This window comes from Podarcis liolepis, assembly GCF_965112155.1.
Source record: "Podarcis liolepis genome assembly, chromosome: 17".
NCBI classification, from domain to species: Eukaryota; Metazoa; Chordata; class Lepidosauria; order Squamata; family Lacertidae; genus Podarcis; species Podarcis liolepis.
In genome coordinates this window covers 35409290-35423807 of record NC_139571.1, presented here as the reverse complement: position 1 = coordinate 35423807, position 14518 = coordinate 35409290, and the positions used below count along the sequence as shown (strand labels likewise).

Genomic DNA, 14518 nt, shown 5'->3' with positions numbered 1-14518 from the left:
TTAAACACAACTTTATTGTTGGATGTAAAATATTGTCATTTTGTAAAATAGTGTTTTGTAAAAGGTTTGGACAGAGGTTGGAAACTCCAGTACAGTGTAGAGGTTTTTTTCTCTCTCTGCCTTTTTAAAAAGAGATGTTTCCACTTTGTAAAGCCTTTGTGGCCTTAACTACATTTTTTGTGATTTTTTTAAAAACAAAGTTGAAAAGGTAGAGGCAAAGAGGTGTCACTAGCAGTAATGACATTAGATGACTTCACATTACAAGAAAATGTTGTCATGTTACTCAGAAGATCTTACTAGCAAATGATCAGGAGTAAAACTTTCACGCTAGAAAAGACAGTAGAAGTTGGTACCTGTGTTGGGTAGTGTTTCTGAGCTTGAGAGGGCAAAACTGTTAAGTATTAAAATAATATCTTCCAGCGATGTAATTGTTGTGTCTTGAGATATATTGGATATTGTGATTGACTTGAAATTCCTGTATGTTTCCCCCTATTTTGTTAGGATAGAAGGAGGTAGCTATAGTGATTGAACAGTTTAAAAATAAAACTGGTAAAAGATGGAATGTCACTCCTGTCTCAATGTTAGATGTTGCAAGCGGATTAGTGAAATTAGGGTTAAACTACAGATGAGTTACTGTGTTTCTGCCTAAAGTAGATATTTCTTAAATTGAATTTTGAGATTGTCACAGGAATTTTGGATACACCTTTCCAGCGTCTTCCTTTATTAAAGGGCTTCTCTCAGCAGCAATGCCTGTCATAACACCCCAGCCTGGTACACCCTGCATTATCTCATGTTGTTTGACAGTGTGGCTAGTTAGTAGAATCTATAGTGTTTTTGGAAAAGTAGCCTAAAGAATGGATTACTAGGAACTTGGCAACACATCTTAATATTGCTGCTATTTAGGGATTGATTGACCTAAGGGCTGGAACTTTAAATCTTTTCTACAGAACAAACTGACAGGTCAGTTAATACTCATAATGCCTTTGATTTCAGTATGTTGTTTTGCTGATGTATTGTAAGCACAGGTTCAGTTAGGTTTATTGAATCTTGATTGTGTAGCTAACAAGCTGAAATACAATATTAATTACATCCAGGTAGTTTAAGAAATTGTTTCACACATGTGTATATATACCTTTTCCTCCCCTAAAAAGCAAATCACACTAGCTAAAGAACTTTTTGTAAGCTGGCACTGAAACATTTTATGTTTGGTTGCACCATGTTTGAAGCTTTTTACAGTGCAATACTTGTATTATTCTGTCAATTTAAACCAAAGGTAATTTTTTTTCATGCTTTCTCTCTACTGTAGTGCATGAAGAGCTTTTATATGTTTGTAATAGATGTAAAATCAGAAAAGATCACATATCCTGGGTTTTTTGTTTACCTAAACTATGTACAAGCCTTTGTCCAAAATGTAAGGTGTTAAACTAAATTGCATATTAACCCATGAGTGTATTTTCCTAAGCATAGTTATGTCAATAAACTTTATTAAGGAGTATGTGTATCTTTCATCTGTCTTTTCTGAATATTCAGCAAATAATACCATTGGCTATGGAATGGGTGGATAGAAGTTAAGAGCAGCATATATTGATCTCTGGGTGATTTGAAATGGATTGACAAGGCTTTCTTGCTCCCAGTTGCTTACCGGTGGCAAGAAAATAACTCCCTAAATTGGTGAGAGGCAGAGATATGTGGAAGGACTGTGATAACCTGAGTTCAGATCCAATACTTGAAACAAATTCCTGGAATATGAATTAACCAGACCCCAATTGTTGGCTCCTAGAGTTTTAGTAAAAAATTAAGTGGCTCCTACAAGCTTCACAGTTGGTCCTCTCCTGCGCTAAAGGGCCACAAGATGCATGCATAAAAATCTATATTGGCGATGTGACGGGACCATGGTCATCTTTGGGGCTCTTCCACCCTCTTTGATATTCCACCTGTCAGATAATCAACATTACTGAAGTAGGAGACAATTTCTGTAGCAGAAATTGTGTCTTGCTACCTGTGAAGCAGTAAACTGAATGACAGCTGTGCTAGAGCAATACAAGATGTAATTTCCCCAGCGTCTTGGATACTTGAATTATATTTAATTCTATTTTTATTACTGATATGTTTGCCATCCTGAGCTCCTTGGGGAAGAAGGGTGGGAAATGAATTCAGTAGATAGATAAATAAGGGGATATTTCCACACACCCCTATCCTTGAAGACATTTCTTGGTAGACAGCTGGCAGTGGACAAGAGTGTAGAATGCATATTTAAGAACTTTGCAATCCCGTGAAGGTTAAAATAACACCAGTTATAAAGCAGTGGCTGCCAATGTCAGCAGTTGCCTGGCTAAATGCCCCAGTTCAAAATACAATAAAGTTTCATTAAAATCTGTAAGACTTTTCTTCATTAAAATATTTTGGGTCAGTGCTTCAGGAGCTCTGAAGGTGGTGCCAGATACCTGCAAACGCAATCATTTGGTATTCTGTTCAAATTATATCAAGATTAAAACTTGTCTCGTTTAGCAAATGAAGCTACGGTATACTTTGTTCTCCTTGTTGTCTCCAGCAAGCTGGTGCCCACAAATAAAATGAAGAAACAAAAGTTTGTGTCTTAAGAAATCTCCCACTGATGAGATGCACATTGAAATCCAATACCACGCTTGAAAAATAAAGGCTGTATTCTATAGTATGTATAAATTTATGCAGAACAGGGCATATTTGCATAACATACTGGCTTTCTTTAGTGATGAGGAAGGACAAGAAACTATGGATTGCATTGAATCTTAGAAATCTTACATGGCAATTCTGCCTTCTGATTTTTCAGCAGGCACTACCCGCAATCTTCCAAGCAGATATTCACAACCATAATAATGATAAACATACTTTTTTTAAAAAAAGGGTGAGATTTGCTGAATACTGTTGTTCCTGTGGAATTACATTGAGTCCTCTTGATGTCACATTGTGCAATGTTGAGGTCTGAAAAATCGCAGTACATTCAGTTCAATTACTGCCTTGTCAGACAGAACATACATCCAGTCAGCAGAAAAATATCATGACTAAATGCATGTCTCAATAATACTGTGTGTTCCCTTTCCTACAGTCTTCATGGTAAGGTGTTAGTTTTGGATTATGTTATCAACAACCTTCTCATTTACTGTCATACATATTTCAAAATAATTCAGTGAGTGACGTCCTGACAGGTTTGGGGTTTTTTTTGCTGTCAATGCTTCACTGCATTAGGACAATGAACCACTATGTAAATTCTTTGATACATACCACTGCAGACCCAGCAACAGCAGTGTGTCCCTTCCTGGTTAAAACCATATTACTTCTCCGCCCTTGCTCAACCTGTTCCCATAAGTCATTGAGAAAGATCTGGTGGGAAGTATTTTTTGATTAATGATCCCAGGAGACTGAATTAAACTGACACTTGTATCTGCTATCAACAAAACGCCCATAAATTTATGCTGCAAAGGCAGTTTTGCAGCAAATTACATCCCCTGTGCATCAAAGTGGAGAGTAAGATCTGCCCCTTTCAAGTGTCCTCAACCATCATTTTTTTAGGGGGGAAAGTAATGGTACATGAAGCACCAGTCTCAGTAAATAAGGGCATTGATTTTAAAAACATTTTAATGCTGTAGCCCCCTTTATTTGTTGTTGTGCAGGCTTCATTTACTGAGTGATGTCTAGACTTCCTGGCCTCAAGACATTACCGTTGACACAAGGGTCAGCAAGGCCAGAGTTACAGGCCCGAAGGCTTTACCCATAGTGCCCCTTTCCATGCATAACAGCAAGGTACTACTGCCACAGTTTATGGAGCTCAAACATGGACAGGGTTTTGAATCCTTTGAATGTACAGATGCCCTTGATTTTCTCTTACAAAGTTTCATAAAGGAGCTAGTTCTTTAGGAATGGGAAAACTTTGAACAGGAGTTTAAGAGCTAACGTGAAAAGTGGACAACCACAGCTTCCATTCTTTCTCTCGCTTCGTTCATCTATCCATCCTCAAGGAGTGAGGAATGGAGAGCAACAGAGCCCTCCCACACTCTGCCTCCTGCCATCTTCCCTCTGGGAGTACAAGACACTGCTTGACCCTAGTCAGGGAGCCTCCCTCCTGGTGGGAGACCCAGCCTGCTCTTCTCGTTCCATTTCTTTCACCATCAGAGAACAAAGAGATCTACAGGCAATTAGGTGCACATGACATAGCTGGGAAACCAAGCCCAGAGCTTGACACCTAGAGCCTTGTTTTGCAGTACCGCTATGCTCTGGTTTGGGTCTACAAGTGGCAGGAAAATGTGTGTTGGCCACAAAGAAGGGAGGTGATTCATATAAATGATACAACATGTTTAGAACTTTAAATCCTTATTTATTTTTTTACAAAACTTGTTTTACAACAAACAATCTGAAAAGAAAGGTATGTTCTGTGCAAATAGCACTGTGTCATCCTTGGGTAAATGACCTGTTAGGAGATTTCATTATCTACAGTTTCTTAGATTTTCCCCATCCTTGTTTTCTTATTTACATCTCTCTTTAAGTTTGCCACAAGGGGAGGTGGTTTTTTAGTCTCATATGCTGCACTTCGTTGCAGACGACGTCCTTTGATATGAACGATGTATGGCAACAGAGGTGGTTTACGTACTGTCAGTGCTGTTCCTTCAGGAGTATAGCATTTGAGATGTACTTTGTCATTCAGATGAGCTGTTACTGCAACCCAGCCTGTGTAGAAGAAATACCAGAACATGTATATAATCTAAACAAAATGAAATCAGAACATTGGATTTGCTGGGTGAACAACTCTTTGAACGATGCAGGACTATGTCAAATTTCATTTTTCAGTATTAAGACAAAATATGTATTTAGATGCTCTTTTTTTTTTTAAGGGCCTGTCCAAAAATCTTTACACTCAGTAAAATCCAAAGAACTTGATAAGAGATTGAGAAATTGGGAACATCCCCCCCCAAGTCTATTACACTACACTAGCTCTCTGGTTATATTCATCAACACAAGAAAACAACACAAGAAAACATTTGCACAAGTTACCAGCAGATGAAAGCTTTATATCAGCCACAGCCTCAGTACTGCCAATTCCTTCCAACATCACATCCTGATGGACAAGTGGCGGGAATTCTTTCATTCGTTCTTCACCTCCCATAGGAACCTTATATTACAAGCCAGGGATTAAACAGTAAAAAAATGAATAACACTTCATTTACATAGTAATGTAATTAGCAAATTATAAAATAAGTGGCAGGTCAAGTCGGGGAAATAAAGCCCAATGGTTGGGGACAAGTTAACCGAGAATAAAGTAGGCTGGCAGCCAAGCAAGCAACAACAATTGTATTTTGGGATTTTATTTTCATTGTTTTTTAAACCACTTTGATTCGTGAGCAAACTGTTACAAACGAAAAAGGAAAGAGAAGGCAGGATTGAACAAGAACACATCAAACAGAACAAAGGTGTAGAAAGGAAATCAGTGGGGCTTACTTTTAAGTAGACATTTACAGAACTGCTCTGTTAGAAAAAGATAAGGAAAACGAAAATGGAGAAAGAAGTGAGATGTGGTTGTGAAACAGTGAGAGAAAACCGCAAGCTGAATGGCAGAAAAGAGAAACAAGAAGTTGAAGATGAAAAGCCCGTGAAAAGAATACTGCAATGTGCCAGATATAAAATAAGACGGATAATCCAAGCAGGACCTGTCAAGCATTGGAGGAAAGGGTTGCTTTGAGAGTTTTCAGGTTTAGGGGTGCATTCTCTCATGGACAAGCTTCTGTGGCACACATGCCAATGGTGGGATTACAAGGCCTGAAGGATAGCATTTGGCCCCTAAACCAGAGGTTCCTCACTCTTGATTTAAAGTGGTGTCTTGTCAAAATGGGGACATTGCCTGGACTCTGATCATCAGTGCACTTTAAGTGTTGATCACAACACAGTTTTTTAAAGTGAAAAATCAGAATGCTTGGTCACACATAAGCCTCAATTTCTATGGATATTCTGGAATGAAAGATCCATGCAACTGCAGGATTCAGTAGACTTAAAATGACATTGGATGGATTCACTCATTCTATTTAATAATCTTTTTATCCCTGTGGGGTTCCTCCCCAGTTCCAATATTGTCTCTTCCCTTAGGAATCGTGGACTAATCTTACTGACTACTGTAAACTAAGATGTGTGAAATGCACTTTCTCTTGATTGCAATCAAGCTTCTGTTTGAACTCTTCAAGATGTCTGATGGTGCTTATAAGATTCAGGGTGAACAAAAGGAAGAAACTTCACACAGCTTTGGCTGTATTCCAGTTTCTTAGCACTACTTTAGGTATTTCCACCCCAAGTAAGGCCTAGATTGTAAAGTACCTTGTTAGAAATTTATATACATTAGCAGCAGTAAAATTAAAATCTAAGATATATCCGGCTGCTGAGATAGCACATCTTGCAATGAGGCTACCCTATAGTGTGGCTTTAACAGGGAATAAAATTTTTGCAGTAGTGCTCACAGAATGCTATTTAATTCTATTATCTTCTTTGCTGAGATTGGATAGAAGCAAAACAATGTGAAGTATTATTTCTTTCTTGCATAAAGTGGAAGACCACCAAGATACGGAGAACTCATCTGAGACAATGCAGTCATGGTGCTGGCTAAGAGCAGAACAAAGCCTGCCTTGTACTAGACCTAAGAGGCACAATAATGAATGGCTGTGGAAGGAGAGAGATCACAAGGCACTAGCCCTCATAGATTATCCAATGGTAGAGACAGTACTGGCTTACCTTCAGTAATGTTTGACCTGCATGTTTTTGATAGACAGCATCTGCTTTTTCTACTGTAGTGATGTGCACAGGCAACAAATTAGAGGCCACAACAGAAAACCAGCAGGACTGGTCTCCCTAAAGAGTAATAAAGCTGAAAATTAATTGTCTGGAATAAATTCTATTATGTTTAAAAGACCAGTTTCATCAATAAGCTTAAAGCCATCTTTGCTAACAAGAATTCTCCATTCTCTATAGTTGACTGTGATTTAGTGACTGAAGGCTGGACAGACCTGCATTCTTATAAAAATTTCCAGATCCACAGTTACTAACAAGGGACTGGAGAAACAGGATTTTCAGTCTGATAATACTCTTTCTATAGTTATTCCACCCTTGCCTTTTAATTTAATATCCAAAGAAAAAACATAAAGCCCTTAATATGTTTCCAGTTTGGGAAGAGATATCTTAAGATTCAGCAAACAAGAAACACAATGTATTTAATGAACAATTTAGCTTAGCTGTGTTATTTTGGCTTTCTTACAACATGATACTCCAAAACTCTGGAAACATGCACACATACACTTTTTCATACAAAACAGCTGCAGCTTGGTTTCCTTTTGCTCAGTGAAGATGCAGGCAACTTATTCTGTTTCAGACATACAGAGCTTGAAAATAATTGCTGAAGAACTGAACAACAGACATCACCTTATTGAATATTCATCCTCATAACTTTTCAATAACAGAGTAACAGTAAATCTTGAGGATATAAACAATGGAAAATCAATCCTTTTGTTAGCCCAGAGGTACTGTCAGTAACTGGATCTCTACCCAAAGGAAAACGTTTTTGGTGGTGGTGGTGGTGGGGAGTGAAGAGAAGGATCAGAGAGAATACCAGAGGCAGATACTTGAATGGCCCTGAAGAAGGGAGTGGCTATATGACTTGAGGCATTTAGTAAGTAGCTCCCTATCAACCTCTGGTGGTGATGTCTATGAAGCACAAGTTATTTATCACTACTGAGGGAAGAGAAGGAAAAATGCTCATTCAAGTTGCCAGCTCTCAATCTGGAACAGACCTCACACAGCCTATTCTACTACACTCTATATAACACACATTACAAATGAGAACTTTAAATCAAATTCAGAAAAGCCTCTGTCTCCTTTACCTGCAAATAATCTATGCGTCCCAAAGCACCTAGAAACAACGTCATCCCAGGCTTAAGCACAAAGGACCTTGGAACAATTGCACAGGTTGGCAAGACAAGCTTGACTTCTTTCTCCTTCAGCAAGTTTAAAACCTAAAACCAAAACAGAGTCCATTATATAGATGAAACACACTTTCATTTCTCTTACTTTGAGATTTATAGGACAGCTTAAAGTTATTTCATATTCAGTTGACAGGAAAAGTGATTATATAAATCATGTTTCTCATGCCATTGATAGCAAGACGGCACTTGTCATCTAAATGCTATTCAGGTGCAGGAATGCATAGCTACTTAAGGCAGAATTAATTAAAAACGTAATACACAATGGCCATAATCCAAAGAAGCCATGTATATGCATGCTACGGTGATGTAGCTCTCTCTAAATATGCTGGTAGCTCAGTATGTTCAATAAACCTTTAGATTTCATTTATTGAACAGCAGCTTCCAAGAATACCTGGCCAACTGTTTAAATGGGTGGAGTGTCAGAAATAACGGGGGAATTCTAAAATTCAGGCCAAGTCCCTGAATTTATGTCAAACAGCTCTTTGGATATCTACTTGCTCAATTTATTTCACTAGCTTGAGTAAATTCTGCAAAGGATCACCAGCAACATATTTTGCAGATACCCCAGCTCTCCAGCTAAAAACAGCAACGCAAAGCACAGAATCATAGAACTGCAGAGTTGGAAGGGGTCCCCAGGGGCATCCAGCCCATCTCCCTGCAATGCAGGAATCACATTAGTTGTACATACTAATTATCATCAAAGGACATATCCAGCCAATTCAACTAGATGAGCCCCATAATGTGTATTTCATCATCAGGTCAATTCAGCTGCCCTGTAAGGCTCTCCCTTGTTGGAACAGAGGGCTATTTTTTCACATGGGAGAATATGGGTAGCATAATAGAATTTGTACATTGGTTCATGATGCAACAGCATATCATTGCTGCTCCACTCAACACACATTCCAAATTTAATCATACATGGGCAAAATTATTGGAAACTGAAACAAAACCCATCCACTATACACATTCAACCAACTCCTGGCCCCCTCTGAATGAAGGCTTCAAAGCTGTATGTGTAATCAACAGCTACTCCCAGCAAACTAGATCAAAGGCAACAATTTATTTTATAGAGAGAATCAAACAAAAACCAATCATTCATTACCAGGTCTGACAGAGAGCTGTGGGAAGCTTTTGCTAAATTCTGTGGTATTCTTTTAAAGTTGCCCAGCTTTGAACCAAGCAGATGTGCTTTGTACTAAATAAGCACTTCATTAAGTAGTCTTAATTAATTGTTTACTCTATTATTTCAGACCTTCCCTCCACCCAAATTTTCTTGTGCCAGGTTGGTTTCCAAAGTGACTTCTGTTTTAGCATTTCTGAGCTGTGTGCACACAGGCACACACAGACACAAAGTCACTAATAAAGGATTACGGTCCAGAGCTACTTCTACCTTCATCCAGCTCTGGGTTTCTTTCAAACACTTTTTTTTTTAACCTTAGAAGAGTGAGTTCTAGGATTAATTTTACAATGCAGGTGACTCCCCACTTATGAGGGGATAGTCTAAGTGAAGTCACATAAAGTGGGGAGCACCTTCTAAACACCCTTTAACCACCCTCTCTGCCACTCTCTCTTCAATCCATAACAAAAATACTCTATCCAAAAATATCCACAACTAGCCTGGAAGTTCTGGGGCTGTCTGGAGGCTATGCGGGAAAACAGCTGCTCCTGCTGCGCTACCCCATACACCAGCTATTAGGCAGGAGGGCAGAGCAGCCTCAACAAAGCCCCACTACACCTCAGATCTCTTTAGGGGTTTTCTCTACCCTCACTGACATCCTCTTTGGACTCTGGGGAGGGTATCCTTGCAAGTCACCAGGATTCTCCAGTTTTCTCCCACAATTTCCTAGTATGATTCTATTTATTTATTTCCTGGCACCGCACACAAGTAGAATGTGCATTAGTGGGGGGGATGCCTGTAATCAAGGGAGGTCTCTCAGCCACTTAAAACTGGACATGAAATTCACTCAATGTTTTTTCTTTAAAAAAGACTGCATCCAAAGCATAAGGAAAGTTGCACTTTTCAGAAAACCCTTCTGCGCTTGAACAAGACCTCACACAATACAGTAATGAAGTTCTACAGCAATTCTGCTTCAGCTAACACAACAGGTTGTGCATGCTCCTGCTCAAGATTTTATACAACAGTGTCACTTTTTCACATAATATTCTAGTGGAAGACACTTTTCGATCCAAGCCAATGCCTTTCCTCTTCTCAGTCCTACGTAACAAACTTCTTAAAAGTAGAAGCGTTAACTTACACAACCATCTTTAACAATCCCTGGAGTGTCATAAAACCAGCGAGCATCTTTCACTTCATTGTATGTGAGTTCAACTTTCTTAGTAGCAGTTACAGGTGGAACAGAAGGTTCTTCCTCCATACCAAAAGATAATGCTTCAGCATCAAACTCAATTTCACAATTTTTCTTCAGCTTTTTTGGCATTTGAAATGTTCTCCCAATTCTTCCTACATCGAAAGAAAAAACCCAAATTATATTGCTTTTCTTCAGTTAGTAGTTTTTGTCCCTTACAAACTTCTCATGATTCAGCTTTCTGGAGGCAGCAGCATCTTAACTGAGCTTCAGCATATGGAGCTAAGGCCACTATTTCAGATTAAATTCTGGAATGATATGCTGATATGAACTATGTATTTGACCACTGTACATAACCCCTTCTCTGCATCAACTCTGCATTTACAATTTTTCAAAAGGTCATGGGATCATATAATTTGTATTCTGATTTTCTAGCACATGCTTAATTATATTTATATGATTGTTTCATTTATTCAATTCTGTAATTTTCTGGGAATACAATCAAAGCATTTATAACAAAAGAAAACATTTGTGGGCCACTCCGAGTATGACTGATGTTGGCTATCACCTTTAGAGTTAAGATCTCACTCTGAAAATACTTATTACAGTGTACAATCACCTTTTAGTCTGTCCTCTGGTGATTAAACTAAAGAACTGAGCCAGTCTTCTTACTGTATCCTCTTTTAAATTGTAAATTCTCTCTCTCACTTGACTAATCTGTCCTCTATTATGTTCAATGGGACCCAGGTAAGCATGTATAGAATTACAATCTTAGTCCTAGATATTATATAAATTAAAACAAGTACAGTTGGGGTGATAGGCAACATGAGTCATACTTAGGACTCGTGTACACTCACTCTTGTCCCATTGCTTTCCTCTGGGGAAAACTGCTCTTTAGCACTCACATCAGCTGCATAGTTCTCAGAAAATACTCACCTATTAAGTACCCTTGCTTTTTGAGGATCGCAAGCTGCTTTTGCTCATCTTCACTGAGGTCGTCTTCCATTTTCTCTGCATCTGCCTTTAGTCTTGCTTCCCTCTGGAATATTCTGTAAGGTGTAGGATTAATAATTGGAAATTTCAGGAGATTCAAGGTCGTTCCTAGAAAAACAACAACAGAGGATTAAGATTTTAGGTAAGTATAAGCAATGCTAATATGGCCCCCAAACTATTATGGGACGTAATATAGTATTAAGAAATGGAGAAAACTGATGGCAAAAACTTGTTCCGCTATTTCTTACATTTTGACAACCCATCTTTTCTGGAGCTTGTAAGACCACCCTGTGGTCTTAGAATGAATGGCGGTATACAAGTTTAATAAATAATACTAGTAAATAACAGAACTGGCGTAATGGCTAAAAGGTCAAATCATGAGGCAAGAGGTTCCCAGTTCAAACCTCATCTCAATTCATGCCCTTATGAAGTGGTCTGGCTTTAGGCATATTATTGTTATCTCAGACTCATTCCCCAATACGTGTATGACATTGGCTTGCTACTATTTTATTTTTTTAAAAAAATCTATACTGTTTCTCACATTAAGTCTTGTGGCAGTGTACCTCAATATTAAAATCAAAACATTAAAATACCGGAAGAAAATACAACTGAAAAACTAGGGAAGAATTTAGATACTGGGATCAAGCATCAGCAAAGGCCTCAAAGCACAAATGTTTACCAAAGATGCCTAAGCATCATAAAATGGCATGCTCATACAGTCTTGCTAATTCAATGCTTGGCTTAAAAGTGTCGGGCAAAGACAGATCGCAAGTGCTATATAAAAATATTCAATGTTATTTAATTTGTTCATGTCAGATCCTCATAGCCCATGCACTCCAGTGCTTCAGTCTTCCTCCTGTCCACATGATAGTTGGCTTATGTGTGACTGGTTTCAGAAGAGTAGCTGTGTTCCTCATTCTTGCTATGAGTCTTACGGCAACTTTTTAAAAACTCATAAAAAGTCTAGTGTGAAATGATTTTTTGTTACTATAAGAGTTTAGTACAGCTCATCAACAACCACTGATTTGCTGGTGTTAAACCACAGAGCCTAGGACTTGCCAATCGAAAGGTCGGCGGTTCAAATCCCCGCGACGGGGTGAGCTCCCATTGCTCGGTCCCTGCTCCTGCCAACCTAGCAGTTCGAAAGCACGTCAAAGTGCAAGTAGATAAATAGGTACTGCTCCGGTGGGAAGGTAAACAGCGTTTCCATGCGCTGCTCTGGTTCGCCAGAAGCGGCTTAGTCATGCTGGCCACATGACCTGGAAGCTGTACGCTGGCTCCCTCGGCCAATAAAGTGAGATGAGCGTCGCAACCCCAGAGTTGGTCATGACTGGACCTAATGGTCGGGGGTCCCTTTACCTTTACCTTTACTAAGGCATCACATGGCTGTGTGACAAGTGTAACAGGCATGGACAACTCCCAGCCATATGTGTGTTCGGAACAAGAAACAGGTACTGGCTCTTTTATCATCTCCAGTATTTCTGGAAGAGTATCACAGCATTACATTACTCAACCATAAATGATGTTCCTATGTGGGCTTCCTCAGGTTGGCCTAAATAAGTAAAAGCGCTTCCTCTGACCTGACCTGGCCAAGGCGAGATTGTTGCCCTATTGATCACATCAGATGCTCTCGACTTGCAGTAATCCGAGTGCAGGAGGGCATTGAAGAGGGTAGACTTCCCAGTATTGGTGCCTCCCACCAGGTACACATCCCCGTTGAACTTCCAGGAGCGCTGCAACTTGGAGATCAGCTCTTCCACCCCATAGCCGGTCTTGGCACTGATGAGGTGCACATCGACCACGCGCTGCTGTTTCTGCGTCTTCATCGTCGGACTGGGCTTCGCCAGGTCCAGGAGGCCAGCGCAGATCTCCAGCAGGCGCTCTCGGAGACGGTTCAGGTACTGGGGCGAGTCGCCGGGCAACAAGTCCACCTTGTTCCCCAGTACGAAGAGGTGCGCCTGGCTGCCCACCAGCTCGGGCAAGTCGGTCGGGATGGAGTCGGGCAGGTCCAGCACATCCACCATGCAGAGAACCAGAGGCGGGCGGCCGTGGCGAGGAGGGCTGCGCAGGGCGGCGCTCACCACGCGGCGGTACTCTTCCCGGGGCATCTGCACCTGCAGCGCTTGCTGGTGATGCACCAGCATCCAGCAGCGCTGGCACACAGCTCCCTCCAGCGCCTGCTGCCGGCGGGTCGCCCCTTGCCCATCCTTCCCTTCCCTCTCCTCCTCTCGCAGCAGGGTCCGGTATTTCTCGCTGGGAAGGTACCCGGGCACCGCAGGGTCCCGGCAGTGCAGCTCCGCGCCGCAGCCCGAGCAGCTCACTCCGCTCGACGGCACCGAAGGGTCCGGGTGGCCCCTGGGCCGGTGGGCCTCCCGGGGCGGCTTCGGACGGCGCCGGCTTGCGTCGCCGCCGCTCCCGGGCTGGTCCGGCTCCGGCCTCCCCTCAGGCTCCCGCCAGTTTCCCGCCTTCGGCAGCCGCGGCTCTTCCTCAGGGACGTACTCGAGGAAGACGAACTGCTCTTCCTCCACCTCCTCAGGCGGAGCAACCGCCGCCGCTCCACAGCGCCTGAGGGGCTCCTCCGAGCTCCGGTAGGCGGGGAAGCCGCGGGTCCCGGCGCGCCGACGCAGCGCTCCTCCGCCGCCGCCCCATGGAGGCCGCCGCCGCCAAAGCTGAGGGAAAGCCAGCAGCGCGGCTCGCCTCAAGCCGTTCATCGCCCCTTCTGGGGAGGCCGGGGGAAGGCAAGCGGCGCGTGAGGGAAAAGGAAGCGAGCGCGCCGGCCAGAGCGGCTCCCGGCTCGCGGTCCTCCAGGCGCCGCGCCCCCTGTCGGGGGAGAGTGGGCGTTTCAAATTGAGCGCGCGCCGTCGGAGGGGGGCGGGGTACCGCCCTCTTCCATATACAGTAAAATGGTGGGTTTTTTTACCGCCCTTCATTCGAAGTTCTCACGGCAGCTCACAGCCTATGCATTTATAAAACAAAATGTTAAATAAAAAGGACAGTTTATCTGAGATTCCTGCATTGCGGGGGGGGGGTTGGACTAGATGACCCTTGGGATCCCTTCCAACTCTACAATTCTATGACTTGTAATTTACGTATCTAAAAGGCCGATGGGGCCCTCTGCGCAGGCGCAAAACCTCTTCGGAGATCCCCATCCTCTTAACTATATTGGGGAGGGGCGGAAGAGAGGGTGGGAGGGGCCAGGAAGATTGCGCGCGCAGTGCAGCGCGAGCG

The 14518-nt window shown here is 41.9% G+C and overlaps 1 protein-coding gene across 1 annotated transcript; it reads right to left on the bottom strand.

Annotated features, from left to right (window-relative positions):
- Window positions 1-4330: 4330 nt before the first annotated feature.
- Window positions 4331-14069, bottom strand: NOA1 (nitric oxide associated 1). The gene is made up of 7 exons (XM_083481414.1): window positions 12876-14069; window positions 11234-11398; window positions 10247-10452; window positions 7890-8021; window positions 6748-6864; window positions 5026-5143; window positions 4331-4701 (listed from the first exon to the last, which is right to left on the bottom strand). The coding sequence occupies exons 1-7, from the start codon at window positions 13999-14001 to the stop codon at window positions 4475-4477; spliced, it is 2091 nt and encodes a 696-aa protein (XP_083337540.1). The 5' UTR covers window positions 14002-14069; the 3' UTR covers window positions 4331-4474.
- Window positions 14070-14518: the final 449 nt, after the last annotated feature.

What these genes read in the sequence shown, in the direction of transcription:
- NOA1 (XM_083481414.1), bottom strand. Translation starts at nt 14,001, where the DNA reads ATGAACGGCTTGAGGCGAGCCGCGCTGCTGGCTTTCCCTCAGCTTTGG. An exon ending in AACAATCTCGCCTTGGCCAG is followed by an intron (nt 11,399 to 12,875) that starts GTCAGGTCAGAG and finishes TTGTTTTTCTAG; the next exon opens with GAACGACCTTGAATCTCCTG. An exon ending in TATAAAGCTTTCATCTGCTG is followed by an intron (nt 4,702 to 5,025) that starts GTAACTTGTGCA and finishes TCTTCTACACAG; the next exon opens with GCTGGGTTGCAGTAACAGCT.